A 15,937-nucleotide genomic window follows, 5' to 3' on the forward strand; every position below is an offset into this window, starting at 1 on the left:
TTCCAACATCAAATTGTTCAGCACAATTAAGGATATCTATTTGTCACATTTAAAAATGTAACATTTTTCCCCAAATTCTCATTTTTCCAGAAAACAAATTCACCTACGGATATTCCTTTGATCTTAATTACTCCACTACTTCAACATTTTTCAACCAATTCCAACATCAAATTGTTCAGCACAATTAAGGATATAAATTTGTCACATTTAAAAATGTCAAATTTTTCTCCAAATTCTCATTTTTCCAGAAAACAAATTCACTTGCGGATATTCCTTTGATTTTAATTATTCAAGGACGTCAAAATTTTTCAACCAATTCCAACATCAAATTGTTCAGCACAATTAAGGATATCTATTTGTCACATCTAAAAATGTTACTTTTTTCCCCAAATTCTCATTTTTCCAGAAAACAAATTCACTTACGGATATTCCTTTGATCTGAATTATGTCAACATTTTTCAACCAATTCTAACAATTCCAACATGAAATCGTTCAGCACGATCCAGATATTAAGGCTACATATCTACTCATATCTAATATTTCATTAAAAGACTGCAGTTTGAATTAAGGTAGTGCGATACAACAGTGTGCCAAGTTTAATGAAGATTTCAGGAATACATTTTTTTTTTTGCCACAAACTCAAAATCATTATTTGGAGCAAAAAGCGTCTGTAAAGGCTTTCAGTGCATGGTGAACCTGAGGAGTCCAGTTGCTCTGATTCCACTCTTCAGATAAACTACAAGTTTGAAAGGTCATGAAAGGACATGATTGCTTAAACATGTTCTATATTGTTTGTAATTATGTTTTACATTGTTCGTTTTGTTTTTTAAAGAGAACGTTAAATTAGGAAAAATGACCTTTAAAGTAGTGGCGGGAAATTTTTCTGATATCTGTCCCAAATAGGTGGCATTTCCCAAGTGAAGTCGGCGTAGGGACGGCTCTCATCTTGGGCCAGTAAACAACACTGGCTCATTGACCTCGCTCGCTTTATTTTTCATTGAAATACGAGTTATGCCAAAACATTTTGTTGCCGCTGGCTGTTCACAGTATCCGAGTGAGACTGTAGGTTTAATTTCTTTATTTTCGAGATGCATTGAAAGCGGAGCTGTGGAGGTCCGGAGAACGAAGCAAATGCTAATTTCCGTGTACGTGATATGGCCCACCGCCTCGCATTCATTTCACTGAAGGCTGCTATGAAGAAACACTTTTTGGATGCTAGGAAGCTAGCAACAGGACTAAAGGAGGAGAAAGGCGTCAAAGTTGCCACAGAAGTCATGTCTCATTTCCATATTGTATTGTAAACACTATGCCACCATAGCAACAAGCATTCAAAGCAATATACACGTCCGCATCAGACGGTGGTTCTAATAAATACGGCTTCATGCCATGTTCTGCAAGCTCTCTATTTCATGTCCACATGTTTCTTCCTCCCCTAAAACTAGCGACAATTCGCTCAATTCTTTGCTATAATCGCTGTAAACGTCTTCTATCTCGTCCATCCTCTCATGTCTGTTTACTTGTGAAGTTCGACTGCGCTTACGTCACGAGAGAAACGGCCCTTGTCCAAGAAGATGAGTCCCAAAATGGCGTCATTTTTCCCAATTTAACATTCGCTTTCAAAGAAACAAACAACGTAGAACATAATTACAAACAATACAGAATGTTGAAGCAAAGTTGACAAATCATGTCAGTGACCCTTGAATAACAACATGATCAGGGGTCTCGCCCTGGGCACCATTGAAGTTAGAACCGTACTGATGTCAACACAGTCATCGTCACCGCGGGTCTTGCCTCCTGCCGCAGCATGTCTGTCCCCCACGGTAGCATGTTAGCTATTGAAGCTCAATGGCCAAGTCCTGGATGTCGTCGTAAGCCATGTTTCCGACGGTCAGTAAACATTTTCTCACGGTCCGTTGAATGGATCTCAAAGGGCCATTTTATTGCCCGGGGAGCGAGCCGTGAACCATTGGCCAGTGATGACCGATGAAGACGCTTGATTGTACGGTTTAGCTTCCTCTCATACCGCCTGCTTCCTGTAGCTCCATGGCGTCCACGGGTTTTAAAGTCCGTATCGGGCTGCTGCCAATATCTAACAGCAGCTTCCGACAGTACACGTGTTTTGGCGAAGAGCAAAACATGGAAACACATCGGGAGGGAGCAGGGCCGCCATCTTTACCCCTTCAGAATAAAAGTGCAAGATTATTTTCCTGATTTCCTTGGCACGACCCACCAGTAGAAAATCTCTGTAGTAGATCACCGGGGCCTGGTAATCAACTGCCATTATGGGGTCACCATAAAATGTCGGATTTGGAGTGTTTTTTATCATGTTGGGAGGGGATTTGCGCTTCTCAATGTTTGATGGAACATGTCAATTTGGGTTTGATTCCTCAGTGCTGCTTCATGTTTGTTTTCTCCAGTCTTTATTTCAGCCATTCAGACACGTCATTACAACATGAATGTGAGCGAAGATGAGCAGATAAAGGCAAATCTAAAAAAAAAAAACAAAGAACGAAAAAGATGGTGCTAAAATGTTCTGTATCGGTCCAAAATGAATTGTGGTGGGCCGCCACAAATACAGGAACGTGTGTGAGACCCTGTACCTAATCAGTGTGGGGGTCTCCAACCATGTTCTAGTTCATGAATCCACTTGCCTTGTGCTTTTTTTCCAACAACAGGGAAGAGGAACTCTGTTCTTCAACATAAAGTCCAGCATCACCAAAGTTCTGGCACATTAAACCTCCAAGAAAGCGAGATCATCCAAAGAATAGTGCAGCATGACCGTGACATGGCCCAGTGCACACAACTCATCCAGACCTGCACAGCGCAGAGCTTGACCGCTCCCCCTGCTCCCTCATCCCCCACCCCTGTCATCTGGGCCCCCCTGGTTCAGGCGCCTCTCCAGGCGGCCGCTGCAACCACCCCGCTGGCGCTGGCCTTGGCTCACCACCCCCAGTTGCCCCCCATCCTCTTTCACCATCCGCTGGCCGTAGGCTCCCTGAAAGACTCCATCAGTCACTCAAAAAGAGTCCACAGTGGAGTGCTTCCATCTGGGCCCAATTCTCCTCTGAGCTCAGCCAAATTTCGCACAGGGGTGGAAACCCCCCCACTGGGCTCCATTAGAGTGCCGCATCTCACTACCGGCCCAGTACCGACTCTGACTTCTCAGCCCATCTTCACGAGCAGCTTGCAGCCTGTGGTCCCGCCCCACTCGGGCATGGCCTCCATCTTCCCCATCAGCCAGGCCGCTGTCTCCTACACTTGTGCCGCTGAGCTCCACTCGCAGCCCTTCCACAGCACCGTCACCACCCCGCCCCATCCATTCGGTTTACTTCAGCAGGGGGAGGCAACTAGCCTGGCGGGGAGATTCCCGGCCCCCTCCTCTTGCACCATAAGTCCTCTGATCTCCAGCTCTGTCAGCCCAATTCTAAGCCAGCTGCAGGAGAGCTCGCACGGCATCACGCAGCAGATGGGGTGCTGTCCTGCCAGCGCCAGCAGGATGGCCAGCAGTCTGAACTTCCCACTTCTACCCATTATCACCAGCAACACCCAGCCGGCCGTGAGGTTTATTCCGCCAGCAGGTGGGGGCAGGGCTGCAGCATCTATGGTGCAGCACAGTCTGGCAGGCCTTCATTCAACGTTCCTGCCGGAGGTTCTGCCCGAGCAGTCCGCTCTTGCCTGCCTGGCGCAGTATGACTCTGCAGAGTCCTCTCCGTGCTACACGCCTCCACTCCACAGTCCTAGCCTACAGAGTCCAGCAAGGGGAAGGACAGTTTACCAAAATGAAGACATGCACAGCCCTCTTCGCACTCAGACCTCATGCCCAGCCAGGGTGGCGTGCCCGATCAGGGAGTGCGCCGATACACAAGGGGAGATAAAGACCATATCAGGCTCTCACAGTCCCTTCTCCTCCCCTGTTGCAGCCAATAAACCCCAACTCTCGATGCCGGGTCACGCCACCGCTGTCACCTGGACACATTCAGGACTTGAGCCTCAGTTTCTGGCTGTAAACTCTCAAGTGTTAGAGGTGGAACACAAACAGTCCAAACTTCCCTCCAGTTTGTGAGGCTCAGACACACCCTCCTTTAATGGTGGAATAAACTCAAAAACTCCCCTCATCAAGCTCCTTTCACTGTAGGAGGGTGTGTGACTCGTATCCAACTTCATACCAGCACTCTCCACCACAATAATGGACTTTTTTTTCAAAAGCAAAGTTCTCCTTTAAATATAATAAGAACAGGACCCATTGCCAGGTTAATACAGTATATTTTCCTGTAGCACCTCATGAAAATATGAACTTATCAACTTGTTTGTGTGTTACAAGCATTATGTGATTATTTCAATTGTTTGACCCTGTTTACTTTGCAACCTTCACTTGTCTTCACTTCTTTACGGTCCTTAAGTTTGATGGTTAAAACCAAAAATGATCGCCGTGTCTTTTTGAATCAGGATAGATGTTGGACTCGGTCAAGGATCCCCGCACGTTCGCCACTCAGCATCCGATTTCAGCAAATTTGGTAGAACACTAAACGTACAGCATACATGCACCACCGTTGGACAGCCCACAATTTGAACATGTTTATGTCTTTATGCTTCACTGGGTCAGTCCTTGAATGCACCATAGACGAGAACAAAACTTGTCGTGAGGTGAACACAAGCTAATATGTGATTGTATGATGGACTAGGGAAGCAATGTGGATTATATAGACTGATAATACGGCAATGGACACGGGATGCAATGAAGGGACAGACTACTTGATAGAGGACAACTTTGCATCGAGCGCGGCTCATAACATTGTGGCATTGTTGCAGACAGTTTGGACAAGACAGCTACGATGAAGATTCTGACTGAAAGCACAGCACTTATGTACTTTCAATAGAACATGCGGAAGTCAACTTGTGTAACAGCCAACAAGGACTAAACATATACACATACAGTATTCGTAAGATAGGGGTGCTCTGATCGATCGGCCACCGATTTGTATCAGCAGAAAAAATGGCCCAATCTCTGTACCGTTTGCCAATACCAGTTTGTTCCTGATGTTTTTCCTGGATAGAAGTGGCTTTTTTGATGCCCTTCTTGACACCAGGCCATCTTCCAATAGTCTTGGGCTCACTGTGCGAGCAGACGCACTCACACCTGCCTGCTACCATTCTTGAGGAAGCGCTGCACTGGTGGTGCCCTGATCCCGCAGCTGAATTAACTTTCAGCGACTGTTTGCTGGACTTTCTTAGGTGCCCTGAAGCCTTCTTCACAACAATTGAACTTCTCATGTAGATGTTCTTGATGATCCGATGAATGGCTCATTTAGTTGCAATCCTACCATCCGCAATATCCTTGCCTATGATGCCCTTTTTTTGCTACACAATGATGGCTGCACGTGTTTCCTTGCAGGTAACCATGTTTAACAGAGGAAAAACTAAGATTTCAAGCATCACACTCCTTTTAAAGCTTCCAGTCTGTTCTCAGTCAATCAGGATGACAGGCTCTTATCCAGCCTTTGTCCTTGTCAACACTCACACCTATGTTAACCAAAGAAGTACATATTGTCAGCTGGTCCTTTTGTGGCAGGGCTGAAATGCAGTGGAAATAGTTTTTTTTAAATTCCTTTTCATGACTAAGAGCGTCATCTCATTGCTCTTCATAACATTCTGGATTGTATGAAAATTGCCATTATAAAAACACAGGTGTATGAATATTTGTCATTTTCAAAACGTTTGGCCATGACCGTAGACTGTTCTCAGTGTGTCCTCCAGGTTTGAGGGAGGTCCTGCGAGGAGTAAAGAATAGAGCAGTTTGATGGTGTATGTTGGTTGCCATGCTGTACTGGTGATTGTGGTGAAGAGAGAGCAGACCCAAAAAGGCAAAGCTTTCATTTTTACCAGTAATCTTCATTCCTACTATCATTTATGCTCTCAAATTGTGGGTAATACCCAAAAGGACACGATAGAAGCAGCCGAAATCTGCTTCCTTTGGACGGTCTCTGGGCTGAAAATGTGATGAGGAGCTCAGTCATCCAGACTGTTTTGTTGGAGTGCTCCAGGCATGTCCTCAGGCAGACACCCTGGAGTTGCTGTGTCACTTGGTCACATCGAGGCTTTCCTACATTCGACTCGCTGTCCCTTGCTGGAGCTACAAGACGGACCAGGAAGTATGAATGCTTTGTCTTCCAAGATGTTTATTGCACAAAAAGCAAATGTAAAATGAGTGAATGTAATGTTTGTCTACCTGATGCAGGACTGTTCTGTTGCAACCTCTCTGCTGGGACACTGAAGCCATGCTTTTGTACAGTATATCCACTTAGTTTTTACGGCCACACACAAGTACTGTGACTTCAGTTAGAAATGCAAAGAAATCATGGAATGATCAAACACGGTGAATGTTTCCTGCAATGTTTCAAAGGGCTACAAGCAACACCATGAGCAAGACACATTGACCTCTTTGTTGCTGCTAATCAGCAAGAACACTGACACAATCCTCCAACCAGCCAACGACTTCACGTTTTCACGCGTCATGTCCCGGCATCCCGTTCGTTGTTTATCCGCCTGCTTTGCGAATCTTGAGGCCGATGGACCGAGTGATGCTTTGGGTCAGCAAGCAGCCTTTCCGCCGGTGGGCTGGATCAATCCCTCATTAATATTCCCCTCCAAGGTCACACCAGCAGAAGCACGAGTAGCTGGAATATAAGGTTACTTTGAGTGCAAGGTGTGTGCTTTCACAGGAAGAACTCATCTATTTCTATACAGTATATTCATTGTTCTTTTTTACGCCTTTTCCACCTGATGATTCCATCTCCTGTGTGTGTGTATTTTGCCAATTATTTTAGCTATGGAACTCAATGCAATAAATGATCTGGTCAGCTATGCTTGACTTTACTGCTTTCTTTCCATAAAAGAAGGGAACAATGACACAGGGTAAAAAAAGGGTTTGGAATTCGTTTTTAAAAAGCGGTTTTCAAAATTTTTATTACAACAATGACCTGAATTTAACTTATTTTGCCTTGTTTCCCCTTTTCCCCCAAAATCCAAGTGCAAATGTTAACAGTAGAACTGTCAAACGATTAAAAAACTTAATCACAATTAATCACAATTTGTCCACTCATAATTAATCCCATTTAATCACAGATAGGAGTACGTTTTATCGATTGTAAGTAAGAATGTAAATCCCTTCGTGGTGAACGATTTGATACACGACGATGATAACTACATCAAATTTTATGCAAAAGGGATATCAATTTTGGGAATATGGGCCAATATTTCAATCAAAAAAATCACATACATTTAGAAATCCCCCAGTTTTTGCATGTTTAATGCGAGCAGCGTTTTGTCCCACTGTTTGACGGTCCTTGAACGCATCTTCTAACGTTGTCCCACGCTGCACAGAAAAGACTACTTTACTGTATTTTTACCCTTTTTCTTTCACCTCATATTTTCTCCCAAATGCTGATACTATGTGGGAATGCAGAAAGGTCAGATTTGATGACCTTATTGAGTGCTATTGTGCCATTTGTTTGGTACACAACCTCTGTGAAAACCAAAGTCCAGGCTCATACTGGTGGATGGAGGGTTTGTATTAATTTTGTGCTTTCAATTTGATATTGTTCCTATCTTAGTTTTACACAATACATTAAAATAAGATTACGAAAATGTACATATGTTTTACTTATGTGTTGATGACTAGCTCGGACGCTGCTAATGCCAGTGCTGCTAGCTCTTCAGCTGTGGCCACAGTGACACAAGCGCCCAAATAGCTGTCCTCGGCTATGCCTGCTGCTAATTAGCAGCTCGTAACTTTGGGCTTGAATAACAGTGCCGCCATGTAGTGTATTTGTCAGAAAAAGAACAACACAAGCAACACAGCAGGGGTCCATGTTGTGACAAATTATCACGCTTTTGTGTCAAGCGGTTCTCCAGCAGAAGTGTTAGCTTACACAAATACAGGACCGTGTGTTCCAGACGTCTTACTGTGAGTTGAGGTCTTCATAAACGCAAAGAGGAGAAACAAACATTTCAAGAGTTCCTTTTAATTCATTGAAACCATGGCATGACAACACTAGCAGTTTCATTGTGGACATTAAAGGGTCCGTGACATGATTCATCAACTTTACTTCAATTGCTTTTATATTTTACTTTGCTTGTATATTGTTTGTAATTGTGAGCTACATTGTTTGAATGGTTGGAAGCCAACAGTAAATTCGCTAAAGTGACATTTGTAGCCTCATTTCTGGAGGTGACGTCATCAGGGTCATACTGCTCAGCTAAAGCGGAGTAAACAAACACTTCTGAGGTCGGCCATCTACTTGGTTCAGTATATTTTTCATCAAAATGGCAGTTATGCCGGGCCGAGTGGTTAGCATGTTGGCCACACAGTCACAGTCTGGAGCTCGGGAAGACCTGGGTTGGATTATAATGACTGTAAACATCCTCCGTCCCGTAAACCGCTACGTTTGTGTAGCTGAGCGATGTTACCCTGATGACGTCACAGCCGGAAATTAGGTTGAGCTGCGACAACTTGTCCGTCATGGCTGGTTCCATGAACTACAAATGTATTTTTTCCAAATTACAAACAACATACAGTATAACATACAGCACTTAAGCAAAGTGGATGAATGTCAGGGACCGTTTAAAAGGGCGATAAAATACAAGATCTGTGTTTATTTGATGGCGAAGTCACACATGTGCCATAAAAGTCTGCGGCAGCAAAATTTTGACAATCTTGCGGGGGCGAAAATCATGAAAAGTCTTTTTGGATGAGTGACATTTTGCTCATTAGGTTACAAGACAGGAGGAGGGCCAGGTCACTAACGTCCTCTGAGGGAACTCAAGGCACCAGAACCACTCTCATGGTGTTGGTGTACCCAGTGCCTGGGCGCCAACCGGTTACAACGATGGCGACATCACCGGTCTTGAAGAAGTTCTGGTGCTTGCCTGCGGAGGAACACACAGCACCTGTGACTAACTTCCACATGAACCCTTTATAGGACATTCTATAAAACACCTGGACAATTCTAAGCAACATAAATCATAATACATGTCCAACGCACCTTCTTTAATAAGATTTACCATGTGCAAGAGTAGCGGTGTGCAGTCAGGGCCAGCAAAGCCTTCCCTGCTGGCCTAAGCGCTATCAGAAGCACTTACCTACATTTGCAACTTCAGTTCCAGGATTTTTTCCATGAAATTGTATTAATTTATTCCAGTGGTCAGTTATTTTCACTTTGTAGTGTGTTTCTATTGCTTCCAGTAGTGTATGTATGTTAGACGTTTTTTGTCCAATCAGATTTCAGCTTCTACGTGTTGCCACGTTAATCTAATCTGCCTACGGGTGCCTTTAAAAAAAAAAAAAAAATAGCAGATGAGGCATCAGGTTTGCCTCTCAGGCTAGTATGCCGGCCCACAGAGACATCATCACTTTTCCGTCCCCTGATTGGTTGATCAGAGCAAAACTGTTCAACGAGCCAAGTAATGCCAAGTAATGGCTGACCGAGGAGGAGAAACTGGTGAGTACTACTGGTGAGTAGATGAGCCGCTCCACTCGCATATTTGGTTTCCTATATTAAGTAACAACATTTTAGCATGAATAGTCATACATTTCCACAGATTCCTCTCCCCCGCAGCTCATCATAGCAGATCAAACACAACACAACTGTTAGGCAGCACTCTTATTCAGAAGCATTGTATTTAGTCCAAAATGATCCACTCAAATTAAAGAGTGAACATGTAGCATTTTCAGACACACCAATTGTAAATGATGCTGTGTAAGTATCATCATCGCATCCCACTAGAATAGAATGCCAGGTCTCCTTCCTCACCCGTCAGTGCATTCACGGACATGCCCCCCAATACCTTAAGGAACTCCTCACCCACCAGACTTCCTGATGCACCCTCTGGTCTGCAACCAAAAACCCCCTTGAAGCCTCCGGAACCAAGCTCCGCACGATGGGCGACCAGGCCTTCTCTGCTCTGTGACTCCAAGGCTGTAGGACACCCTTCCTGACCCTTAAGTGTCCCACAGACTGTAGAGTTTTTTAAACTAGACCAAAAAACTTGGGATGTCCTATATTGCAATTTTTTTTGCCGATAACTGATATGAAAATATTGTCCAAGTCTCAATTTCCAATTCCTACCGATATGCGTAACATTGCATATCTTTTTCTGGTAACACTTTACAATAAAAAGGTACACAAAATTACAGTAGTTAATGAGGAACAAACCTACCTAACCCTAACCACTACACATTACTCAATAACTAGTCACAATTTATATGGCATAGTCATTAGTTCCTCGGTAACTAGTCTAAATGTACAGTATGTGCCTTAGTCATTAGTTCATGAGTTCCTCAGTAACTAGTGACAATTTATGTGGCATAGTCATTAGTTCTTCAGTAACTAGTCATTAAATTATGTGCAATAGTCATTAGTTCCTCAATAACTAGTCAAAATGTGCCTTTGTCATTAGTTCCTCAGTAACTAGTCAAAATTTATGTGGCATAGTCAGTTCCTCATTAATTCCCCAGTAACTAGTCTAAATGTATGTGCCTTAGTCATTAGTTCCTGGGTAACTACTGTATTTTTGTGTAACCTTTTTCCTTGAGTACAATTGTTGTAAAGTAACAGTACTCTGAAATGAGTACTGTTGTTTTGTTGGCTACTCCCCCTGTAGGCCACAGTCAACCACAAAACAGCGATCGTGTGTTAATTTTTGAAAGGAAGCGATGTGCGAACCGTTAGCAAGAGTTAGCAAGGGAAAACTTTATTTTTTCTGTTCTTTTTCAATCACAAAACTTGGACAATTAATTTCCATAATTGCCAAAGGCTCACGGCATCAATGAAATTGGGAACTCATGCGTCAGAGATTACGAACCAAAGAAGCCTTTTGCATTGAAGGTGAAACGTCTTCATATTTTCCCATGCAAAGTAACCAGTTACATCATTTCCAAAGTTCCCCAGCTGAACAGCTCATGTTAAGTTTCCAGACATTTACTGCTCTTTTGCAACCCAAAATCTAACAATGAATTCGGTCCTGCAGGAGAGAACCTACAGGAGCACAGGGAGGCTTAAGTGTGGTGACAATACCAACTATGGGAAATGGACCTTCACTTGTATCACGCTTTTCTACCCTTAAGGTACTCAGACCACATTTTACCGACTGATGACGCAGCATCAGGAGCAACTGGGGGTTCAGTATCTCGCCCAACCATCCTTCAACATGATCACAGCAGACAACTACTCTGCCACCTGAGCCATGCCGCCCCTAACTAGCACACCACATGATTTCATCATATGTATTTTTTTTTTCCATGATATTTGTCATCACTGATGGTGAAATCACACGTGGCTCTGCAGGGTCCATTAGGAACACTTCTAAAGATCTTCCACTCACCAACGTCCAAGGCAAAGTTGACACGCAGGTCAACATCCTCAGCCCAGACATCATTAGCAGGTTTGGTGTAGAGCACAGGGTAGATACCGCGGTAGAGGTGAGCCTGGCGGGCTGTCTGACCGCAGCGGGTGACGGCAAGGATGGGGGCACGGGGCCTGTACCTCGACAGCATGTGAGCAGACCTGCAAGCGCAAGTAGAGTGTAGAGAGCAAAATTGTCATTCATAGCGTGACGATTAGGAGGTAAATACGTTCTGTTGCTGTCGTGTTGCAATAAGAGAGGAACTTCAAACCTTACTCGCAAGAACAGCAATGAGGTTTGGTCAATGCGGAGTTATTCATAATATTTGTTGACATTCTGTATCCTTTTTTCCCTTTTTTTTTTTTTTTTACACTGCGTATCATGGTCAGGGTCACAGGTAAGCTGCAGCCTCTCTCGCTGACTTTGGTCTGGTCACAAGTCAATCACATGACAGACAGTGGAGCCATGCACAGTCGCCACTCAGCATCCACAGCTCCGCAAACTTCAAAAAATATGTATAGTATATACCAGACATCAAATGGTGGACCTAGGTCTGCTTCCAGACCCAGTAATGGTCCTCTAGAGACCAGTGCCCAATTAAAGTGAATGAGGACTAGTTTGCCGGCGTAATTACTTCAGGTATTACAGTTAACCTGACAGCAAATGTGGTGACGTCACTCATAACGAGCCAATTAAATTGTTTACTAACCTTCGAATAGAACCGCGGCTTGCTCAAAAGTAAGAAGTTGGTCGAAAAAAGCGAACATTTAAAAGTGAACAGACGGACGGGCTGATATATGTTCACTCTTCCAGAATCCAGTGCCAGTGTCTCATATGCTTTCAAACTGTAGCGCCCAGTATGAAAAATCCACGAGAGTCTCAGCACAGCAACGTGCAAATGAGATAGATGAGATATGAGATAGCAAAACAACATCTTTCACTGACGGGAGAGGGGCGGAGTGCTTCTGCTGCAGAGATCTTATTGAAAGGTAAATATTGTACTGTTGCAGCTTTTCTGTTAAAGAGACACTTACTCAATTAGTATTGCATTATAAGTTCTTTCATGGTTTGTACAATCAAACGTTTTATTTTTATGTGAAATTAGGTCCTCACACATTTTAAGCGCTGAGGTGCTGGACTAATGTTTACCGCCGCCTTTGTCTCCTTTTGCGGCGACCGCGTGAACTGGAAGGAAGGCATCAGCGTCTCCCCCAATAGCAGGGTTGACTTTTCCGCTTCCTGAAAAGTAAGGAGTCAATTTATTTAGGGCCCTGCGTAACGGAATCATGGACGGATTTGTGGAGTTGGCCATTAAAAACGGAATCGATTGTTAAATGTGGAAACTGACAATGTGAAGGAAATGCCGTCATCGTGAGGAGATGAAACATTTGTGTGGGGAAGTTGATGCCCGGCATTCCGCTCAATCGTGGCGGAATCTCATCACAAACACTAACTCGCCCCCTCCCGAAATAAAAAATGTCCAAATGGAAAACCGAAACACGGTCAAAGGTGTTGAAAAAAACTTCGAAACTCCTCTCTTAGTTTCGAAAAGCATGCTTGTGCAGCTGTGTGTGTGTGTGTGTGAGAGAGAGAGACTCAGGCTGGATGAGTGTGTTTACGCCGTGTTGTGTTTTATCGCTTGTTAATGCAAACAAGCGTTTCACGATGCAGTTCTGAGTGAAATAAGAACGACAGGCACGTTTAATTTGGCTCCCAGGAAATAAGAGCGCTGTTCGCTATGTACTGTGTAATTGTGTACACAAAATAAGGGTGTCAAAAAATATAGATCGGATCGGGACATCCCTACTACGCACCATCGTGTTGGTTGCGTCACCTTTCCTATGATGCCTTCACTTTCCATGCTGTGGAGCTCTTTCTTCACAAGAGGAACGAGCGACAGAGATATCCGCCTTGCTATGGTTGGGTGTCATCCTGAACAACTATTTTTGCTGGTTCCGTATCCAGTCGTCCACTGACCTCGTTTATCCGTTTCACGAGGCCCATATTCACAGCATCATGAAGGCCGAGAGGAAGACTCGTCCTCTCATGATGTAGACTTTACAGAAATACTGCTCCTCCTCACATGATTTTGTAGCTTGGAACAGACGCAGCCGAGGTCGCCTCCTGGCCTAACAAAGTTGACGTCAGGTGAACCCATTTTAATTTTGGCCTTCATTCTTCAAATGTCTTCAGGTTGATGAGTGTGGCATCCGCACCGGTATCAATTGTAAACGTTGTCGGGATGTTTGTCACTCCCAGGTTAACTCTCCAGCTGGTCTTCCTGCCAATTTCCCCACCCACAGTCTCCAGTCCACCCACGCCCGCGCTGTGACGGCATTTACAAGCCACGCCTCTAGCGGGTTAAACTGGAGACTAGCTTGCTCTGTTATCTCCTCCACTTGCTCAGCAACTTCAGCTGGAGTCAAATCCGCTTGGAGTTCTTTATGCTCGATGCCTCAGTTCCCACAACGCACTGGTAGCCATGACACATGCAGTGGTGATATTATTATACCACTTTACCCCTCATGAGGGCAAAGAAGAGGGAGTTAAAATTATCATGCAAAATGTCAGGGTTCACATCTGAAAAGGTCAAAAGTGACTCACTTCAGTGGAGCGGGGGGGGGCACATCGTGGACAGTAAACTTGCAGTAGCAGAGGGATTCTGGATTCTGACCTGCCACTCCTGGTGAGCACAATCAGGGCGCTGGCACAGCATTTGAAGGACGCCTCCACTGCACCAATGGCGACAGACTCCGTGGGGTCGCGCGTCAGATGCGAGATGCGGCGCAGCTCCTCAAACATCTGCCTGTGGAACATGGCGGCCTCGGCTTCACGGGCAATCTGAACAAAAATTACAAATAAAAAGGTTTTGCTGTCAAGTTACTCATTGTTTGATGAATTTGTACTTTTAAAAAGGACGACAAAAAAAGTGAAGGGCTAAGAGGTCTTCATACCTGGAAGCAAATGATGTCCACGGGCTGTTGCTGTGCACTGCAGCTCCTCACACACATGCTAACTGAGCAACATGAACACACACAGGAAACACAATGCAACCCACAAGACATGTTGGTGGACACCATGACACGTGTTACAACACACACACACACACAGTTCTAAACTACAAAAGCACTAAACTAGAGCGCAGACCTCCGCCAAGCAGCATAGTTCCCCCATATTGTGATTTACACCATAAATATTAGTCCTACATTTATTTTATCTACACATTTAGATTGCTAATGTTAGCACATTATCAATGCTAACATGCTCAGGTTAGCATGCTAACACCTAACGTAATAGTGGTAGGTCTTGATATAAGTGTCGAGCTATGAAAATGGATAAAAATGCTATTATGTTCATATTAGCATGCTAGCAATGTGAACATTAGCATGCTAACACATAGCATAATAGTGCCAAGTGTTGATATACGTGTCTGAGTATGAAAATGGCTAAAAATGATACCACGCTAATGTGCTAACATCAGCATGCTAACACCTTAACTGATAGTGGTAAGTCTTTATATAAGTGTCTACCTATAATAAATGGCTACAAATGCAACTATGCTAATGTTAACATGGTAGCAATGCTAACATTCTAACACCTAGCATGATAGTGCTAAGTGTTTATATACTGTATGTGTCTACCCATGAAAATAGCTAAAAATGTTAACATGCTAACGTTAGCATGCTAACACCTGATGATAGCGCTCTGTCCCGAAAGAGTTGAGAATTTTAACTTTGAAACGATCTGAACCACTTGAGAATTGTGTAAGTAGAAGTCTTTAGATCAAAGGCATTTTGCATTCCGAAAAATGGGACTGAGAAAAGTGGACTGAGAAAATGTGGAAAATTGCATGAATTTCCTTAATTTTGTTGTGACTATGTGCTTGTGGCTTGAGCCTTTCCGTCTCCAAAAACTAGTTCCTCCGATGGCGTTTCCAAGTCAACAGGTTCCGATTTACCCGGAATACGTTCTTGCACCGAATGAAGAGAATATCCAAAAAAAGACAGATCTGTCCTTGAGCAGTTTATATTCAGGTTAATACAGTAATCCCTCTCTGACAGTGTCAGTCAAGACTGAGCATTATTACATCATTGGGGCATTCCAACAAAGCGTACAATTAGCATCTTGGGAAATAAAATGCATAATTCCTCAAATTAACTGTAGAATACATTTTTTTTATGAAACAAAGCGTCCTGCACATGGATCTGATTGCACATTTAACTTTAATTAAATGATGAATATAAACCACCTTGAACACTGGAAAAATTGCATCTGTTACCCGTCCCCTCATCCTAAAATTAAACTTTACCATGAAATGTAAATAGCAGTAGTGGCCGTTTAGAGGGCACTCACGTTAGAACAAGTGCAAGCATTCTATTCCACCCTTTTCCTGGTCCGACCTTGTGAGCTACGCAGCATGAATAGACGTGCACGCAACAGAAGGACATTATGTTCCAAACGTAGTGTTTGGGAAAATCGTATGATTTCACTTACTGGTTCAACAGGACTATAGCGGTTGCTACACAGCATCTCTTTT

At 43.7% G+C, this 15,937-nt stretch overlaps 2 protein-coding genes across 3 annotated transcripts in view; one reads left to right on the top strand and one right to left on the bottom strand.

The window, feature by feature from the left end:
• LOC129181191 (potassium/sodium hyperpolarization-activated cyclic nucleotide-gated channel 3-like) overlaps positions 1 to 7,349 on the top strand; it is a 41,201-nt gene extending 33,852 nt beyond the window's left edge. Inside the window, exon 8 of one of the 2 annotated variants that reach the window (XM_054776000.1) lies at positions 2,676 to 7,349. In XM_054776000.1, coding sequence (XP_054631975.1) covers positions 2,676 to 4,063 — 1,388 coding nt within the window. In that variant the 3' untranslated portion in view covers positions 4,064 to 7,349. The remainder of the gene's footprint in view (positions 1 to 2,675) is intronic. The other variant, XM_054776001.1, reaches the window with a different exon arrangement.
• A 656-nt stretch (positions 7,350 to 8,005) lies between these two features.
• LOC129181193 (pyruvate kinase PKM-like) overlaps positions 8,006 to 15,937 on the bottom strand; it is a 27,020-nt gene continuing 19,088 nt past the window's right edge. The window contains exons 9-11 of the mRNA XM_054776002.1: positions 14,075 to 14,241; positions 11,380 to 11,561; positions 8,006 to 8,925 (exon numbers count right to left, since the gene is read on the bottom strand). Coding sequence (XP_054631977.1) covers positions 8,819 to 8,925; positions 11,380 to 11,561; positions 14,075 to 14,241 — 456 coding nt within the window. The 3' untranslated portion in view covers positions 8,006 to 8,818. The remainder of the gene's footprint in view (positions 8,926 to 11,379; positions 11,562 to 14,074; positions 14,242 to 15,937) is intronic.

Source organism: Dunckerocampus dactyliophorus, chromosome 5, assembly GCF_027744805.1.
Source record: "Dunckerocampus dactyliophorus isolate RoL2022-P2 chromosome 5, RoL_Ddac_1.1, whole genome shotgun sequence".
Lineage (NCBI taxonomy): Eukaryota > Metazoa > Chordata > Actinopteri > Syngnathiformes > Syngnathidae > Dunckerocampus > Dunckerocampus dactyliophorus.